This window comes from Trachemys scripta, chromosome 1 (assembly GCF_013100865.1).
Source record: "Trachemys scripta elegans isolate TJP31775 chromosome 1, CAS_Tse_1.0, whole genome shotgun sequence".
NCBI classification, from domain to species: domain Eukaryota; kingdom Metazoa; phylum Chordata; order Testudines; family Emydidae; genus Trachemys; species Trachemys scripta.
Genome location: NC_048298.1, coordinates 123,670,369 through 123,685,333, shown reverse-complemented (window position 1 = coordinate 123,685,333; position 14,965 = coordinate 123,670,369). Strand labels below are relative to the sequence as shown.

The 14,965-nt window shown below is 40.9% G+C and overlaps 1 protein-coding gene across 2 annotated transcripts in view; it reads left to right on the top strand.

Moving 5' to 3' along the window:
* The window catches only part of WNT7B (Wnt family member 7B), a 136,656-nt gene that overhangs the window by 62,063 nt on the left and 59,628 nt on the right, over positions 1-14,965 (top strand). For both annotated transcript variants that reach the window (XM_034758161.1, XM_034758171.1), the window contains exon 2: positions 13,755-13,981. In XM_034758161.1, coding sequence (XP_034614052.1) covers positions 13,755-13,981 — 227 coding nt within the window. The remainder of the gene's footprint in view (positions 1-13,754; positions 13,982-14,965) is intronic.

Below are 14,965 nucleotides of genomic sequence, written 5' to 3'. Positions count from 1 at the left end.
ACAGACACATAGGTCTCAATCCTGAAAGGTGCTGAGCACTCTGGCACTGGTCCAGCCAAGGACTTAAGCATGTGTTTAATTTTAAGCCCCACTGATTTCAGTGATACTACTCACATGCTTAAAGTTAAGCACATGCTCTGCTGTATTAGGGCTGGAATGCTCAACACCTTGCCGAGAGGCAAAGTGTCTTGCCCAAGATCACAGAGCAGATCAGAGTCAGAGCTGAGAATAGAATTCAAGTCTCCTGACTCCCAGTTCAATGCCCCTTTTAGTAGACTGTGCTACCTCCTGGGAACCCTTATCACATCATTGAAAAACACAAATAAAACTGCTGGAATCCAGATGCACCATAGCAAAAAACTGCATATAACTGTAGTGGTGGAGAATCTCAAAAGTATTGCATCAAGAAGCAGCACAGAACTACTCCCTAAGCCTTTCACCACATCACAGTGATTTGCAAAAGACTCACACCCCAGACATACACCCAGCTTAGACATAGCCAGCTCAGGAAGAATAACAGAGATGCAGAATTTTTATGCCTGGGCCAGAAGGCACATACAAAATCCCCTCTGGAAAAATAAGCCCAAATGACTTCTGCTAAACCTCCTGATCACCTGGGGTGAGCTCAGCCAATCAGGAACTAAAAGAAATACTGTGTCACTTTTACCATTGGACTTACATCACTTCAATCTTAAAATAATTTTACTGGCACTGTGTACTAAACCCGACTTGTTTGCAGAAAATCCATGAACTCAAAACAAACAAACAAACAAAAAACATTCAGAGTGCTTTGAATTTTGCATAGAATGTTTTGCACTGCTCCATTTATTACCCTGAATGCTCTTTCAGCTGTCAGCAATGTCACAACAATACTGTTGTGTCTGAGTTCAGGTAACAAATCTGAAGTTTTGGGGAGTGCTTGAGGGTGCACTGAGTAACAATTAAAGCCCGGTCGGTGCCCATAATCACATGAGCACCCTTGTGTACATGAGCAGTCTCATTGACCTCAACTGGATTAGTCATTCAAGCCAAGTTAAGCAGATTCTTAAATTATTGCAGGATGAGGACCTAGTTTTGCATAATTATCAAATGATTTCAATTTTATTGGCTGCAGAGACTGCAGAGATGGGACATAAAAGCAGTTTACAGTTCTACTTACAACAGGTTATGATGTTGCAGGTCTAGAAACTGCGGTCTCCAAAGTTACTGAGCAGATCCTGAAAACAAAGTGACAGATTAGTGATTAGTGAACACACAGATACCTACAAAATTGTTTTATTTAAATTATAGTTTGGTTACATACTTGCTCATAAAAAAAACTATGTAGCAATAACAACAAAAATCCATTTTATTGTTAGTCAGTTGGATAAATAGTTATGGGAATTGTTAAAAATATTACGGAGTGTGTCTCCAATCTGTTGGATGTTATCTGCTGGGGAGCAGGGCCCCAGCTCCTTAGATATGTACGTTTTTGACATTTATTATTATTTGTTTATGTAGGGCCAGATTCAGATACTCTTACTTAGGATGAGTAGCAGTTTATTTCACAAGTCGTCGTTACTAAAGTAAATTGGACTGTTTGTGGAGTAAAGTACTACTCAGTTTCAGTAAGGGTGGGAAAATCTGGCTCATTAGGTATAATGATAGAACACCCATGTTGTTGTTATTAATTATTATTATTTACTATTTGTATTATCATAGCACATACAAGCCCCAGCCATGGAGCAAAACTCCATTGTGCTAGGCGCTGTGCAAACACAGAACAAACAGACACTCCTCCTTACCCCCAAACAGTTTACAATATAAGTCGACATGAAGCGTTTTGGTTCAATAATAGTCATCACTAGAGGCCTTGATTATAACGAAAAGGGGGCAGATTATGCCCCACCCTGTGCTGGCTCAGCTCTGTTGGCTGGTGCACTGGAATGGGGGGTAGGTGCAAATCCTTGACTCCAGCATTCCTCACCACATCTCACCTACTCCTGATCCACCTATGTGGCTGGAGTAGCTGCAGCCTTGCCAAGGCTGCTCTCTCCCTTACACTGCACTAGGGTAACCAGACAGCAAATGTGAAAAATCGGGACAGTGGGTAGAGGCTAATAAGAACGTATATAAGAAAAAAACCTCAAAATCGGGACTGTCCTATAAAATCGGCACATCTGGTCACCCTACACTGCACAGGGGAGTATGGACAAGCCTTCTATTTCCTAAACTTCCCTGCCTAGCTATTTAGGGCAAGAGACAATCTTCTTGTCAGCATTACCATAGAAACTGAGCATATATTTGTACAGGTTTTTTTGGATCCATCTTGTAGAATTTGATTGCAAATTATATTCTATCGGATGGTCGAAAAAGGCCTTTTTTATTAGCCGTATGCATCAGGAGAGAATATTTGTGCTACAAGAGGGTTGCTGTGCTGGGCGGATGAGTGGGTGTTCCTTGGCCACTGAGGCTGTGGCTTCTCCCCTTTTCTAAGATGCAATGCAGAAGAGGGTCTGTGTGTGCAATCCGCAAAGAGAAAAGACTGACACTGTTTACATCTGCATCACCAGCAGCAGGACCAGAGCTGCCTCTGCACCCAATCAACAGATGTAGTTCTGTTGTTTAAATGAGCTTGTGCCTGTGTCATCATTCAGGAACTCTGCCTGGCTGTTCTAACCTACTGATAATGTCGTGTAATGGTGTTAGCTGTGTAATATTGTTTTCTTAAGTGTTAGAAGAATCTTGGGAAGGCTAGAAGACAAAGAATCCAGCATTGCGTTTGAACCAAATGCTAGAGTGGTTAGAAGCCAACCAATCTGAGGCCCAGATTGTGACCTGACAGTCTGCTTCAGGAAGGATAGCGCCTAGCTGTCTGACTCTGGAAGAGATCAGAGAGAGATGTGTGACTCTGGGAGTCAAAATTCATTTCTTGATTCCTCCTTACTCAAGAAAATAATCTACTAGAGGTCTATGCCTGCAGATCAATCTAAACGGGTCTGGGCTATACCTGTTCAGTGATGGCTGATGTATTGTGCAGAGTGAAATTAAGGCTCCATCCACTCCCTGCCCCTGCTTACCCACTCCCTGCCTGCTTACATGAGACAGGGAACAGTGGAGGCTGCTTTTCTCCCAATGTGATGTAAGCTGCTCAGGGAAACAAGGTGAGGACCTTGCACCCCCTCTCTCCTGTGCATCAGTATATAAGGCAAGTAACAACCTTGCCTGGAATGTGATCTCAGAGTGGGGCGGGGGGGGGAGGGGCACAACAAACAGTGCCACTGTTTAAAACATGAGAGCCACTCCTGCATTAGGAATATGCCATTAAGTAAAGACAAACAGCATTATTGGTTTTTGGTTCATACCACAACCAACAAATGAAAAACGGAATAAATCTAGACATAGTCTTCCTGGTATAGTCACAGAATCAAGAAGCTAGTGGCACTGACAAAGTGAATGTAATTTTTTCTCTTATTATCCTATAAATTCAAAACCTCTGTCTCTGAGTCATCATGTTGTCAGACAGATAGCTTGATTGGTGGCTATGTATCAGCACAGAAACAGCAACCTCCAGCTGTCATTTAGTCCAAATTACATATTGTGTGTGAGGTCACTTTTCTTGCTTAAAGGAAGCCCTCAGAATATAGTTTGGATGGTAAATGAAGTTTCTTGGCTGTATTTTAAAGTCTCATTGATGCTGTCATCTGAGCATGCACTGCAGATGTATCCTTCAAGTTTTCATAGAAATGTTAAAATTTCCAGAATAATGGCTCAGATCTTCAGCAGATGTAAATCAGCTTAGCTCCTTTTACTTCATATTTGCTGACTTTTACTGACCGCTGAGGATCCCGCCTAATAAGTAAAGAGCATTTACCTGAATCATCAGGTTGGAAAGGCAAAAGTATTTCTTCTCCCATTGCATATTGAGACTCAGCTATCCAGCTCTATTCACATGCCTAAAGCTCCCACTGATATCAATGCGAGTTCCGTGCACATAAGAGCTGAATATAGAAATCAAGATATATTGTATGCAAGTGAGAGAAGAATTTAGCCCTAATATCTGCCGTATTAAAAATAATATTGCAAAAAACATGAATTTCTGCTGTAAAACAGGCTCCACACAGAGTCCATCTTTAATGCTTCAAGAAAATACAAGTATGTTCCCTGCTTTTGAAAAAGTAAAGCTAAATAATGTTTCACAATGAACTATCCACTGTTTTTATCCACGTCTGTCCTTCAGCCCACTGTCATAACACCTCAGGATGTGATCTTATTAGTTGTCACAATTTGAGCAGGACAATGTCTGGCCAATTCTTGGATAGCAGGATTTCCTCCCCTTTATCTTCTATTTGCAGCTTTTTCTGCAGGAGGGAGCAATCTGGTCCAGACTCAGGACATACATTCAAGGATGCATTCCAATGAAGTTGAATGAGGATTTTGGGGCTAATAAGATTTTGGAACATATCAAGTGATATTAAGTATACTTTCTTGCATGTTGGACTGTCTTCTGTCTAGAGGCGTGAGAAACATGGCTCTTCTCTTCAATGCCACCCAATCGCACTGTGCCTCAGTTATTCTCCAGCAAGATCATGTGCTTTCTGTCCCATCTATGTCTTCCACTACAGAGAAATACCATCCAACAAAGAACTGTCCAATGCACTTGGTGCAACTTCCTTTTGGAATAAGCGTGATCTTCTTTAAGGATGACGTAAAGCACAAATGAGGTAGAAAGCAAATAATAGGAGTAGACTTCAGTGCCAACTGAAAATAGTGAGTTGGTGCACTGGTATTCAGGAAATGGTACTGAAATTATTGAGAGTTGAGGGTGCTTGGAATTTTGCAGGTGTGGCCCCTGTATTTATAATATGTAATCTGGACCTATGGGCTTTTCCTAATGGTTGAAATGGTGGAGTCTGTAAAAACTTATTATATACAATATGCTTAAGAATAAATTGTATGAAACAGATTCAAATTTGATTTTCTTTTGATTCCTAGCATCAGGTACAGTTGTTGGCTTTAAAAGGGGGCTAAATAATTTTATGTCCGATTATGTAATGTATGTATGACCAATATATTTTAGTTACACCTGCTCAGAGAAGTGCAAGTAAAGCTCATGCTTCAACACCTTGATCCCTGAAAGGGTCAGGAGGTAATTTTTAGCCCTTCACACTACATTGCATAGTTGTCCCAGTGAATTAAAGGGAAGTTACTGCTTTCTCTACAGCATCAGGCATAGACCACCTATGACAGATATCAAAGGGCAGGATACTAGACTTGATGGACCATTGGCTGACTCTGATGTGACAAATAAAATGTTCTTATGAACCCAAAATTGTTTAGTAATCAGAGTTTCCAAACCATGATTATTTTTAATGTAGAATTATGATTTTATGGATTGTGATGTGTGAATATTTTCAGTCAAACAATTTGGAATGCCAATAAAAAAAGTGAATATAAACAAAAAAATGTAGTTGAGTGGAGGAGAAGAGTCTGGGATTCCTGCCATGAGAGAACATTTTTGGGTCTAGTCCTGCAAGATTTACATCTGTGAAAAACACCATTGACTTCCATGAACCTACCCAGAGGGGCAAATGTTTGCTCACACAGATCAATGTGGAAGATCAGATCCTAAACTAGCATACGATAACTAAGATTTACTGAGTTAAGATTATCATCCGTCATACCCCTTCTTGAGAAATGGACTCTATCACAAAGTGAGGGTTCTGGTTTTGGATCAGGCCTTGGATCATTGCTCTATTCTGTACAAAACTGAAAATGAGAAAGAAACCCACTGCTTTGCGTTCTGGAGAAAACAGTACACATTTCCAGTTTGACACGCAGTGGGTCAAACCTGTGAGTCTCCTGGAAACTGACCCAGTTGATAGGCACTTCGAAAAATTACCAAAACATACTCCATTCTTTCATTTAACATAGAACTGAAGGACAACCCGACAGCTGCCTAGCAGAGATTGGGTTTAAATAAATTAGAGATGGATAGTGTCTTCTAGATAAACTAGTCCATTCTCTTCTCAGGGCAGGATTAGTCGTATAGCATACTATCCAGAGCTTTATCCAGCCCTGTGTTATAAATAACTCAGGGATAGATTCTGACACTCTTTCTTACATTGAGTGAATAATGCCATTGATTGCAATGGACAAGGTTATGACTTTAGGCACAGAGCCAAGCACCACCCCAGGGGACACCGTGACTCAGATGCCTCTCAGTCATAGCTCCTCCCCACTTCCGCCTTGCTCTGGGAGGTATCAATTTACTGCTGGTTTATACCAGGAACAAATTACCAAACCCCTTCTGCTAGGTCATATGTGGTTAAGAGGGTGGAGCCCATGCTCTTTCCACTCCCTGCCCACCTGCTTGGGGTGGGGGTAATTTGGTGTGGGATAACCCCTTTCTCTTATGCACCCACATCTGAGTTCTGGGTAGCTTGCACAAGGTTGCAAGGGCAGTTAGTAGGCTCTCTCGCTCCCTGCCATAAATGTATAATCCAAGCCACAACCTAGCCCAATGGGACTATTTGTGGAGTTAAATACACTACTTAGCATGAGCAACGGTGGCAGAATCTGCCCTATAGTGATAGGACTTTGACATCTCCCTGTGGTCTAATAAAACTCACCCATTGGAGTGTTTCTCTTGATATTCAAAAGATGGGCTTTTTTGCAATGCATTTGCTAGGATCCTAACGATAGTGCATTCAAACATGGATTTTATATTCTGTAAGGTGCAATCATCCGGAAGTCTGTGAAGCAAGGGACCTGAATCCACCTCTTGTTTGAACTACTGCTAATTGCTAGGGCATAGATTGTGACTTGAGGTGAAGCCCTCAGCAATGGGGATGCATCGGCTGCACCGCCAAAGGCGTTGTCCTGGGAGGCATTGTGACTCAGAGGCACACCTCTTGAGACACAATTTCTCCTCTATTTCCTCCTAGGGAGTAATAATTTACTGCTGGTCTAATTGCAACAGCCCTTGCCAGCTCATCTTGGCTGGCTGGTGTGTAAGAGGAGTGAATCCATCTCTCTGCCCCTCTCAACCAATCTGTTGCATGTAACCAAAGCAGGAACATCAGGAGAGTTTTCACTCCCACTTCTCCCTTGCACAGGCATGTTGTCCACCTCTGCCCCCAGTGTGACTCATCCCTCAAGTCTACCTACCCTACTAGTTCCATTTTGGAGTGGCAGGTGAATGATGTTACTTAAATGAGATGGTATTTGTCTGGCCATATCACTTGCACTCACTTTAAATTCTCTCCCTCCTGTGTATTGTAAGCAATAACATTGCAATGGCACCAATTTCGAGAATCAAGCTGGAGCTCCAGCCGCAATCAGCGCACCACAGGGCAGAACTGAGCAGGCTTATTTGATTTCCATTTCAATATCACATGTACTGAACAATGATTTCTTGAAGCCTGCTGTGGAAAACAAAATTGAAAGCATAAATATATGCAGATGGAATTCAGAACTGGGAAAGCTTCTGCCAATTTCTGCAACTTATGCATGCTCAAAATATTTACTTAGGAATTCTTAATTAAATAAACCATTCAGTAGGGGTGTTCTGTTTCAGATGTGTCACAGTGTCACCACAAAATATGTCAGCGGTTCTTTCTAACAAAGATTCCATTATAGAGCTTTTTATCAGACACTGTGGGGTAAGTTTTCAGTACAGTGCACAGGGATTTTAGCCATGCAACTCCTCTTCTAATGGGATTCGTGTGGCTAAATCTCTTTATTCCATGCTGAAAATGTATCCCCACCCAACAGCAACCTAAGGTTAATATTGAGCAGCACAGTTTGAGGTGATATCACAGAAACCAGAAGGGCATCTAATCAATAAATAATCAAAGACTATACAGTCAGGCTGGTCTAGTGGTAAGTCTTGTGCATTGTACTGCTTGGCAGCAAGGAATCCAAATTAGCCTGGTGCTTTAGATTCACTTGGACTTGGATTCAATTGCCCCAGGAGCACCACAAAGGAAGCTAATGCACCATGATATCACCCCTTGATTGGCACGGGGTCAAATGCCATTTCTTCTAGTGGCATATATTTTCTGAAACAGAGTGGTAAAAAGTAAGATTTTTTTAAACAAAAGTGTATTGGGTAAACATGAACTAGATGTAGTATATCTGTATTAAATGCCTTGACCATTTACTATCTCTGTTTGACATCTACTTTGGTTAGATATTTGTCAGAGCCAACCCCCTCAGAACTTTGGGGAAATTCAGATGGGGGTCTGGGTCTGTATTTCAAGGCTTGGGAACACCTTTAAGGTTTACATATTTTTACCTGTATTTTATCATATGTTAAAAATTCAGGTTCTAACAACAGTAAAAAACATTCTCTCTGACAAGGTGTGTAGTTATTTTGTTTTCATTCTTTTTGCTGTAAGGCTGGCTGGATGGGTAGGATTTCTATATTTGCCAGAATAGTTCTGACAAAGGCCCTGATCCTGTAAACACTTATTCATATGCAAGCAGTTCCCTGTAAATTAATGATTAAGGTGAAGGCTCTTTACCTCCTCTTAACCAACCATGATTATTAATCTCTAAGAGCTGTCACATGGTTCCATTGGTATTGCTTAAATGGGTATTTCACATTGATGAACAAATGTAGAACTCAGAACTGTGCACACATCATCGTACAGTACGGTTACAGCAGAAATCTGAACAAAACACTGCACTCAGGATTTCCTTGTGGTAAGACTACTGCTCCTGGAGGAAAGATTAGATGGCAGACAATGGCTAAATGTGGCATGTGGATTTTGTTTTTTTGACAGCTGGTATAAAGCAAAACACTCTCAATCCAGTTACAGATGTAGCATTTAACCTGTCACAGCCCAAACATGCAACACAGCCCTTTAGCATGCGTGACAAACACACAAACTGAGGGATGCCACAAGAAACAGCAGACAAGGAAGCGTGAAATGCTGTTGGGTGCATTTCTTTAATATAAATAAAGTTTTCCAAAATCTCTGTTTCATGATTCAGCATTTCTGTTGGCAATAAATTAGAGTAACAATTTAACAGTAAGCTAACAACAGGTCTGAGGGATACGCAGGTAAATTTAGGCTGAAGAGAGAGGGGAAGTCCCTTGAAGTACTACCAATAAAAAACCCCTAAGTAATTATAGTTTGTATTTATACAGTATCTTTCATCAACAGTATCTCAAACCACTTCACAAACATTAATTAATTAAGCCTCACAACACCTTTGTGAGGCAGATAGGATTCTACTTATTTTACAGATGGAAAAGCTAAGCCATACCGAAGAAAATCATTTGCCTACGATTTGGTACAAAGTCAGTAGGAATACAGTTCTGCATATCAGTTCCACGCTCATACTGCTAGACAGAGGTGAAACCAGTGCACATCTTTAATGCATGCATAAATACTATGGCCAAAACTGTCCTTTGATTTTGGTTGCCTCAGGTTTTGGATGCCCAAATTGAGATGAGGTCAATGAGAGCTGCCAGGGGCTCAGCCCTTTTGAAAATCATGTCAAAAGGTGTCTCAAGTCAACCACTCAGAAATGGAGGCACCAAAGTTATAGGTCAAATCTGAAATGTTTAGCTAACGAGAGACGTATAGTGTTCTCTGAGTGGAAATTTGGCCCTGTAAAATCAGTAGCAAAATTCCCATTGACTTCAATGCAGCCAGAATTTCACCATTTTTGTACATACATAGCTGTCTTTGATCCAAATTATAATCTTGGGTGCCATCATTTTTGAGGCCCCAAATTGAGACACCTTTTGGACTTGATATTCAGAAGTGCTGCAGCTCTCATTGACACACATACTATATAGTGTGCGTGTTTGTGTGTAGGACTGCTTCTATAGTGGTATAACGTAGGAAACAGAGCCCACAGGAGGGAAAATTCTACAACAGGCCCACAATCTCTACTGTAGGGCTCAAAGCCAGTCAGAGCCAGTCTAGAAGGCACTGACTGGAGAAGGGCCATGCCCAATGCACCTTACTGATGTGCTGAAAGTGCCCAATCAGCCCCATCTTCTCATGCAGGGAGCCCTGGATACAGTTGAAAGTGTAGTTCCGCCCTGAAAAAATGACTATGTGAGATCATCACCTTCTTCTTCAGCTATTCTACTCCCTGTGTTTAATGTCACATCTGCTGATTCCAGTGAAAAAATAAATGTTTACTACCAGCACTGCAGAAACAACACTGCTGATCTAGATTCTTTTTAGACTTGCCCACCATCAGCAGAACTGTTGACTAAGTGACCCTGTTGACACACTATAAAAGGTACCTAGTTCACACTGATGTAGTCCTGTTTCATACAGGACTACATTAATGTGCATTAGGTTCCTTTTAGAGTGCACCAGCCAGGGCCGGCTCCAGGCACCAGCCTGGCAAGCAGGTGCTTGGGGCGGCCACTCCGGAGAGGGGCGGCACGTCCAGGTATTCGGCGGCAATTCGGCGGACGGTCCCTCACTCCCGCTGGGAGCAAAAGACCTCCCGCCGAATTGCTGCCGTAGATCGCAATCGCGACTTTTTATTATTATTTTTTTTTTGGCTGCTTGGGGCGGCCAAAACCCTGGAGCCGGCCCTGGCACCAGCAGGTCTACATGAGGCAGTTAGCACAGAACATGTTAGAATACTCTACAATTCAGACCCTCCTAGTTCATGTAGACAAGCTCCCAGACTGAGTTTGCAGAGCTGGCAGTTAAATACTTGTAAACTGAGCAAATTTGTTCTGGAGTCATTAGGATGAATAAACATGGAACCTTGTCAGTGCTATTTATAATAAGTCATTTTCAGAGTAGAACCACATTTGAAAGCTGCTCTCCCCCATTGTCTTACATTAAAGCAAATCCCTTGTATGAATCCCCCCGCAGTCAACTGTGGTTTTAGTAGTGATCCATCATGTAGTTGCATTATTTATTTATTTAGTTGGAAATTCATACAACAGCATTTTGTTAGTCACTGGAAGCGGCCTCTGACTAATGCCCTTCATATTAAAAGGTGTACGCTTTGGAATTTCATATGATTGACTGTACACAATACATATAAAATGCCTTTTCATTATTGCCACTTGAGTTGCATAAAAGGACAAGACCTGGGAATTAACACAATTCAGAAAGGGATTCCCAGCATTTTAAAGTGATCATAACAAACAACCAAAGTGCAAATGTTTCTAGCCCATAATTCAGCAGTTATTCATGGAATACATTTTTTCTCCTTTTAAGCCTTTTTGTACTGCAACATGATCATACTATACACACTGTACCTACCAGTATCACACGTCATGATAATCAGAGGGAGAAAAGCCCTATAAACAATGAAAGAAAATGGATTAGTTATTCTGTAGTATTGAGAATTGCCTGAATCCTAAACCAAATATTCAGGTTTCTTTGCTATGATCCAAATTCTTCTCTAATTTTCACAGATTCATAGATTTTTAAGGCCAGAAGGGACCATAATGATCATCTAGTCAGACCTTCTGCATAACACAGGTTGGAGAACCTCACCCAGTAATTTCTGCATCAAGCCCATCACATGTTTGAGCTACAGCATCTCTTTTAGAAAGTCATCCAAGTCTTGCGTCAAGGACGTACACATTTAAAGATTGTATATTGTTAGTTAAACAGAGATGGGCCAGAACCAAAACCTGGTTCAGAATATGCCAGAATTTTGGGGATTTTTGTCCCATTCTAAACTTTGTGTCTGGGACCCAGCGCCACTGAACTAAAACTCCCAATCCGAACCTTCATGTCTCAAACTTTGGGAGGGGTCTGATTTGGATCCAAATTTTGTACTTCTTGTCTATCTCTTTTAAAAAGGAAATATGGCACAATATGCTCACATTAACTCTTCTCTAGTATCCTAAAATTCAAATGATTCAACCACATATAAAAGCTGTGGATAAATTTAATGGAACGTCAATTTAGAAAGCTCTGTCAAATTGAAGATTAAAGGTAGAACTGGCTAAAACTCTAAATCTCTGTTCTGTGGGAAATTCAGATATTTTGTTTTGGTGAGTGCTTCATTTCAATTTTATCTTTTTGACTATATTATCTATTATATTATAAAGTCAAAATGATAAAGTTAAAACAAAATGCTTCAACCTTATAGAATCAAAATGTTTCAATAATTTGTCATTGAAAATTTTGACTAAATCAATAACGTTACTGCTAAATGTTTTGATTTTGTCAAATTGGTATTTTTCTGTGGAAAACTCTTCTGTCAGAAACTTTTTGACCAGCTCTAATTAAGGGCTACACTGTTGCTGCCCTGAATGAGTGTGCAAGGTGGTAGGGGAACAAGTTCATCCTTCTATGGACCCACATAGGAGGCAGTTTCAGATCTTGTGATCCTTGGGCCACATCCAAGTGCCCCAGCCCTGTCTTGGGGTGTAACACCTACTTTGCTGAGATGGTCAACAATGGTGTTTGTTGTGAAGGTGGTAGACACTTGTCTTCTAGGAAGTGAACTGAGACCACCAACATTTTTTCAGTGCACAGTAAGCTATTGGGTGAGCTAGCTTGGTAAATGACCCAGAGAGCTCCTTCCCTGCAGTATGAGGAAGCGTCCAGAGAGGAAGCAGCCATTAATTGTCTCCCAGCAGACCAGTTTGCACAGGGATAGGGCAGTGGGCCTGGCTAGCTCTGCCAGCAGCTTTTACTGGGTTAGAGGAAGTTTGTCTAGGTGCAGTGGGGCATGGAACAGGCATAACACCTCCAGGCACCACCTACCCTCATTAGTCTCCTTAGTGTGGCTCTGAATTTAAGAAGCATAATCTAGAACGTTTTCATGGCAACTAGTCTGGACATTCCTGGCCATCAATTCTAGCCCAGGGGTAGAAGAACCTAAGTCACTTGGGAGCTTAAGTCCCATTTGCAAGAGTGACTTAGGAGCCTAAATCTTAATAAAAGTCTTTTGAAAATGAGACAGGCTCCTAAATCACTTAATCCACATTGAAAATTTTATCCCATGTCTTATTTAAAAAAAACCAAAAACATTGCCGTACATGCACCGATAAAGATGTTGAAAAATGAATTGGAAAATGACAGATGTATGGTCTAAACTGGAAATCTTGTCAATCTTAAACAGTTAGTTGGCTTACATTGGGCAGATGCAAGGTAAAGGCAGTCTTCAGAATGAGTTGTAACTCATGAGCTATTGCTCTGAAAATATATTGAAGAATAAGAATGACATAAGTTTCAGTTATGGACGTTGTATGTTGGTGAGCATGTTGGTCTTGATTAATACTCATAAACTTCCATTATTTGCTCAGTACTTTAAGTTAGTAGTAATGGGCAACAATGTTGGTAGAATAAAGTCATTCTCTAAATTTTATTCTGTGGTTTAAAATTAGAGGTGGGTGAACTGGCTCTGGTAAATTAAATACTGAGGCTGAACCTAAGCACAACACTCAAGATGAACGTGAACCTTTGAGACTCTACAAAGTTCAATGACCTGTTGACTTACATTTTTCAATATTACTTTTCATCTCTCCTTACTTCCTGGTTTTATCTGGGACCAGATGCAGAATTGCCAATATTCTGTGAATGAAGCTGTTCATGTGGGCTTTCTGGCCCAAATGAAACCAGGAATTCCTGGAAATTCTGCAAGATTTCCAACCCCAATTGCCAGACCAAAGCAGTTGGGATAAGTCTGCATAATCATAGGAACCAAACTTCCAAACATTTTGCTGTTTGCCCATTGCCTTGTCAGCCACACTGCAATATGGAGCAAATGGAGTTAATGGTCTCAATTGGATTCTAATGCCTCTTTCTGCTTTTCTTCAGAGCTTTGTCATCTGTGGTGGCTTTAGGAGCAAATATAATCTGCAACAAAATCCCAGGCTTGGCCCCTCGGCAACGAGCGATCTGCCAGAGCCGCCCTGATGCCATCATAGTGATCGGAGAAGGGGCACAGATGGGAATCAATGAATGCCAATATCAGTTCCGCTATGGTAGGTGGAACTGCTCAGCGCTGGGAGAGAAAACAGTCTTTGGACAAGAGCTTCGAGTAGGTAAGGGATTCTTTAAAATAGTGTTAATAATAATAAATTGGGACTGCTCGCCTTTTGGCTCTCCCCTTACAGTGCTTTAGTGATGTAATGCTATAAGGCATTTACACGCCACACAAAATAAACCAACGCACCCTCCAGAACAACAGGGGCACTTTTCCTAATCTTATCTAACCCTATTTTTAGTAATTGAAAACATCTAGAGATTTCTAGGTTGAGTCTTTCATTATTCATACCAATCCACACATGAAAATGACTAGAATATTCTGTAGGGGCAGCAGTCACCTGCGTCTATTTCATCCCATAATTTCATAACAAATTTATAGGCATTTAGGACTTCAAGATTGTTACTGTGCTGCACACTCTGACGAGTCAGAATTCCACAGTCATGCTGGGAATGGAACTGAAATCAGCTCCAAAAACACAGACCCCAACAGCAATAGGAGAATCTCAATTAGCTGTTAGCAATACATTGCCTATGATACCCAGCTGACCATCCAGTACAGAGAAGTGACACAAAAATATTCTACTCAGATTTTTATCATGTGAAGATGACGCTACAAATTATCTGAAGTGAAAAACATTAAAAAAAAAAAAACTTGGTATATAGGACCATGGCCTAACAAACTCTTACAGGATAGTCAGTATCATGTGTTATCACTTTCCACCAATTCTATGTGTGATATTATTTCATGAGGAGAGATCTTACAAAATAACTGCCTATATCTCCAAGATTGACATTGTCACTGTCATCTGGTCAGATATCTTCTCCCTTTATCTGTCCCTCAAAAGCTGCCCTAGCACCATCAATTGCACAGTTTGTTGTTTACATGCAAGTGTATGGGTTTGTTGTATCTGGTTATCACAATGTTGCATTGAATCAATGTGCTAGAAAGAAAGCATATAGTCCCACACGTCCCTGAAAATACTACAGTCCCCTTCCTTTGTGTAGCTGTAATATATCTTCCCTGGATCAAATTCTGATCT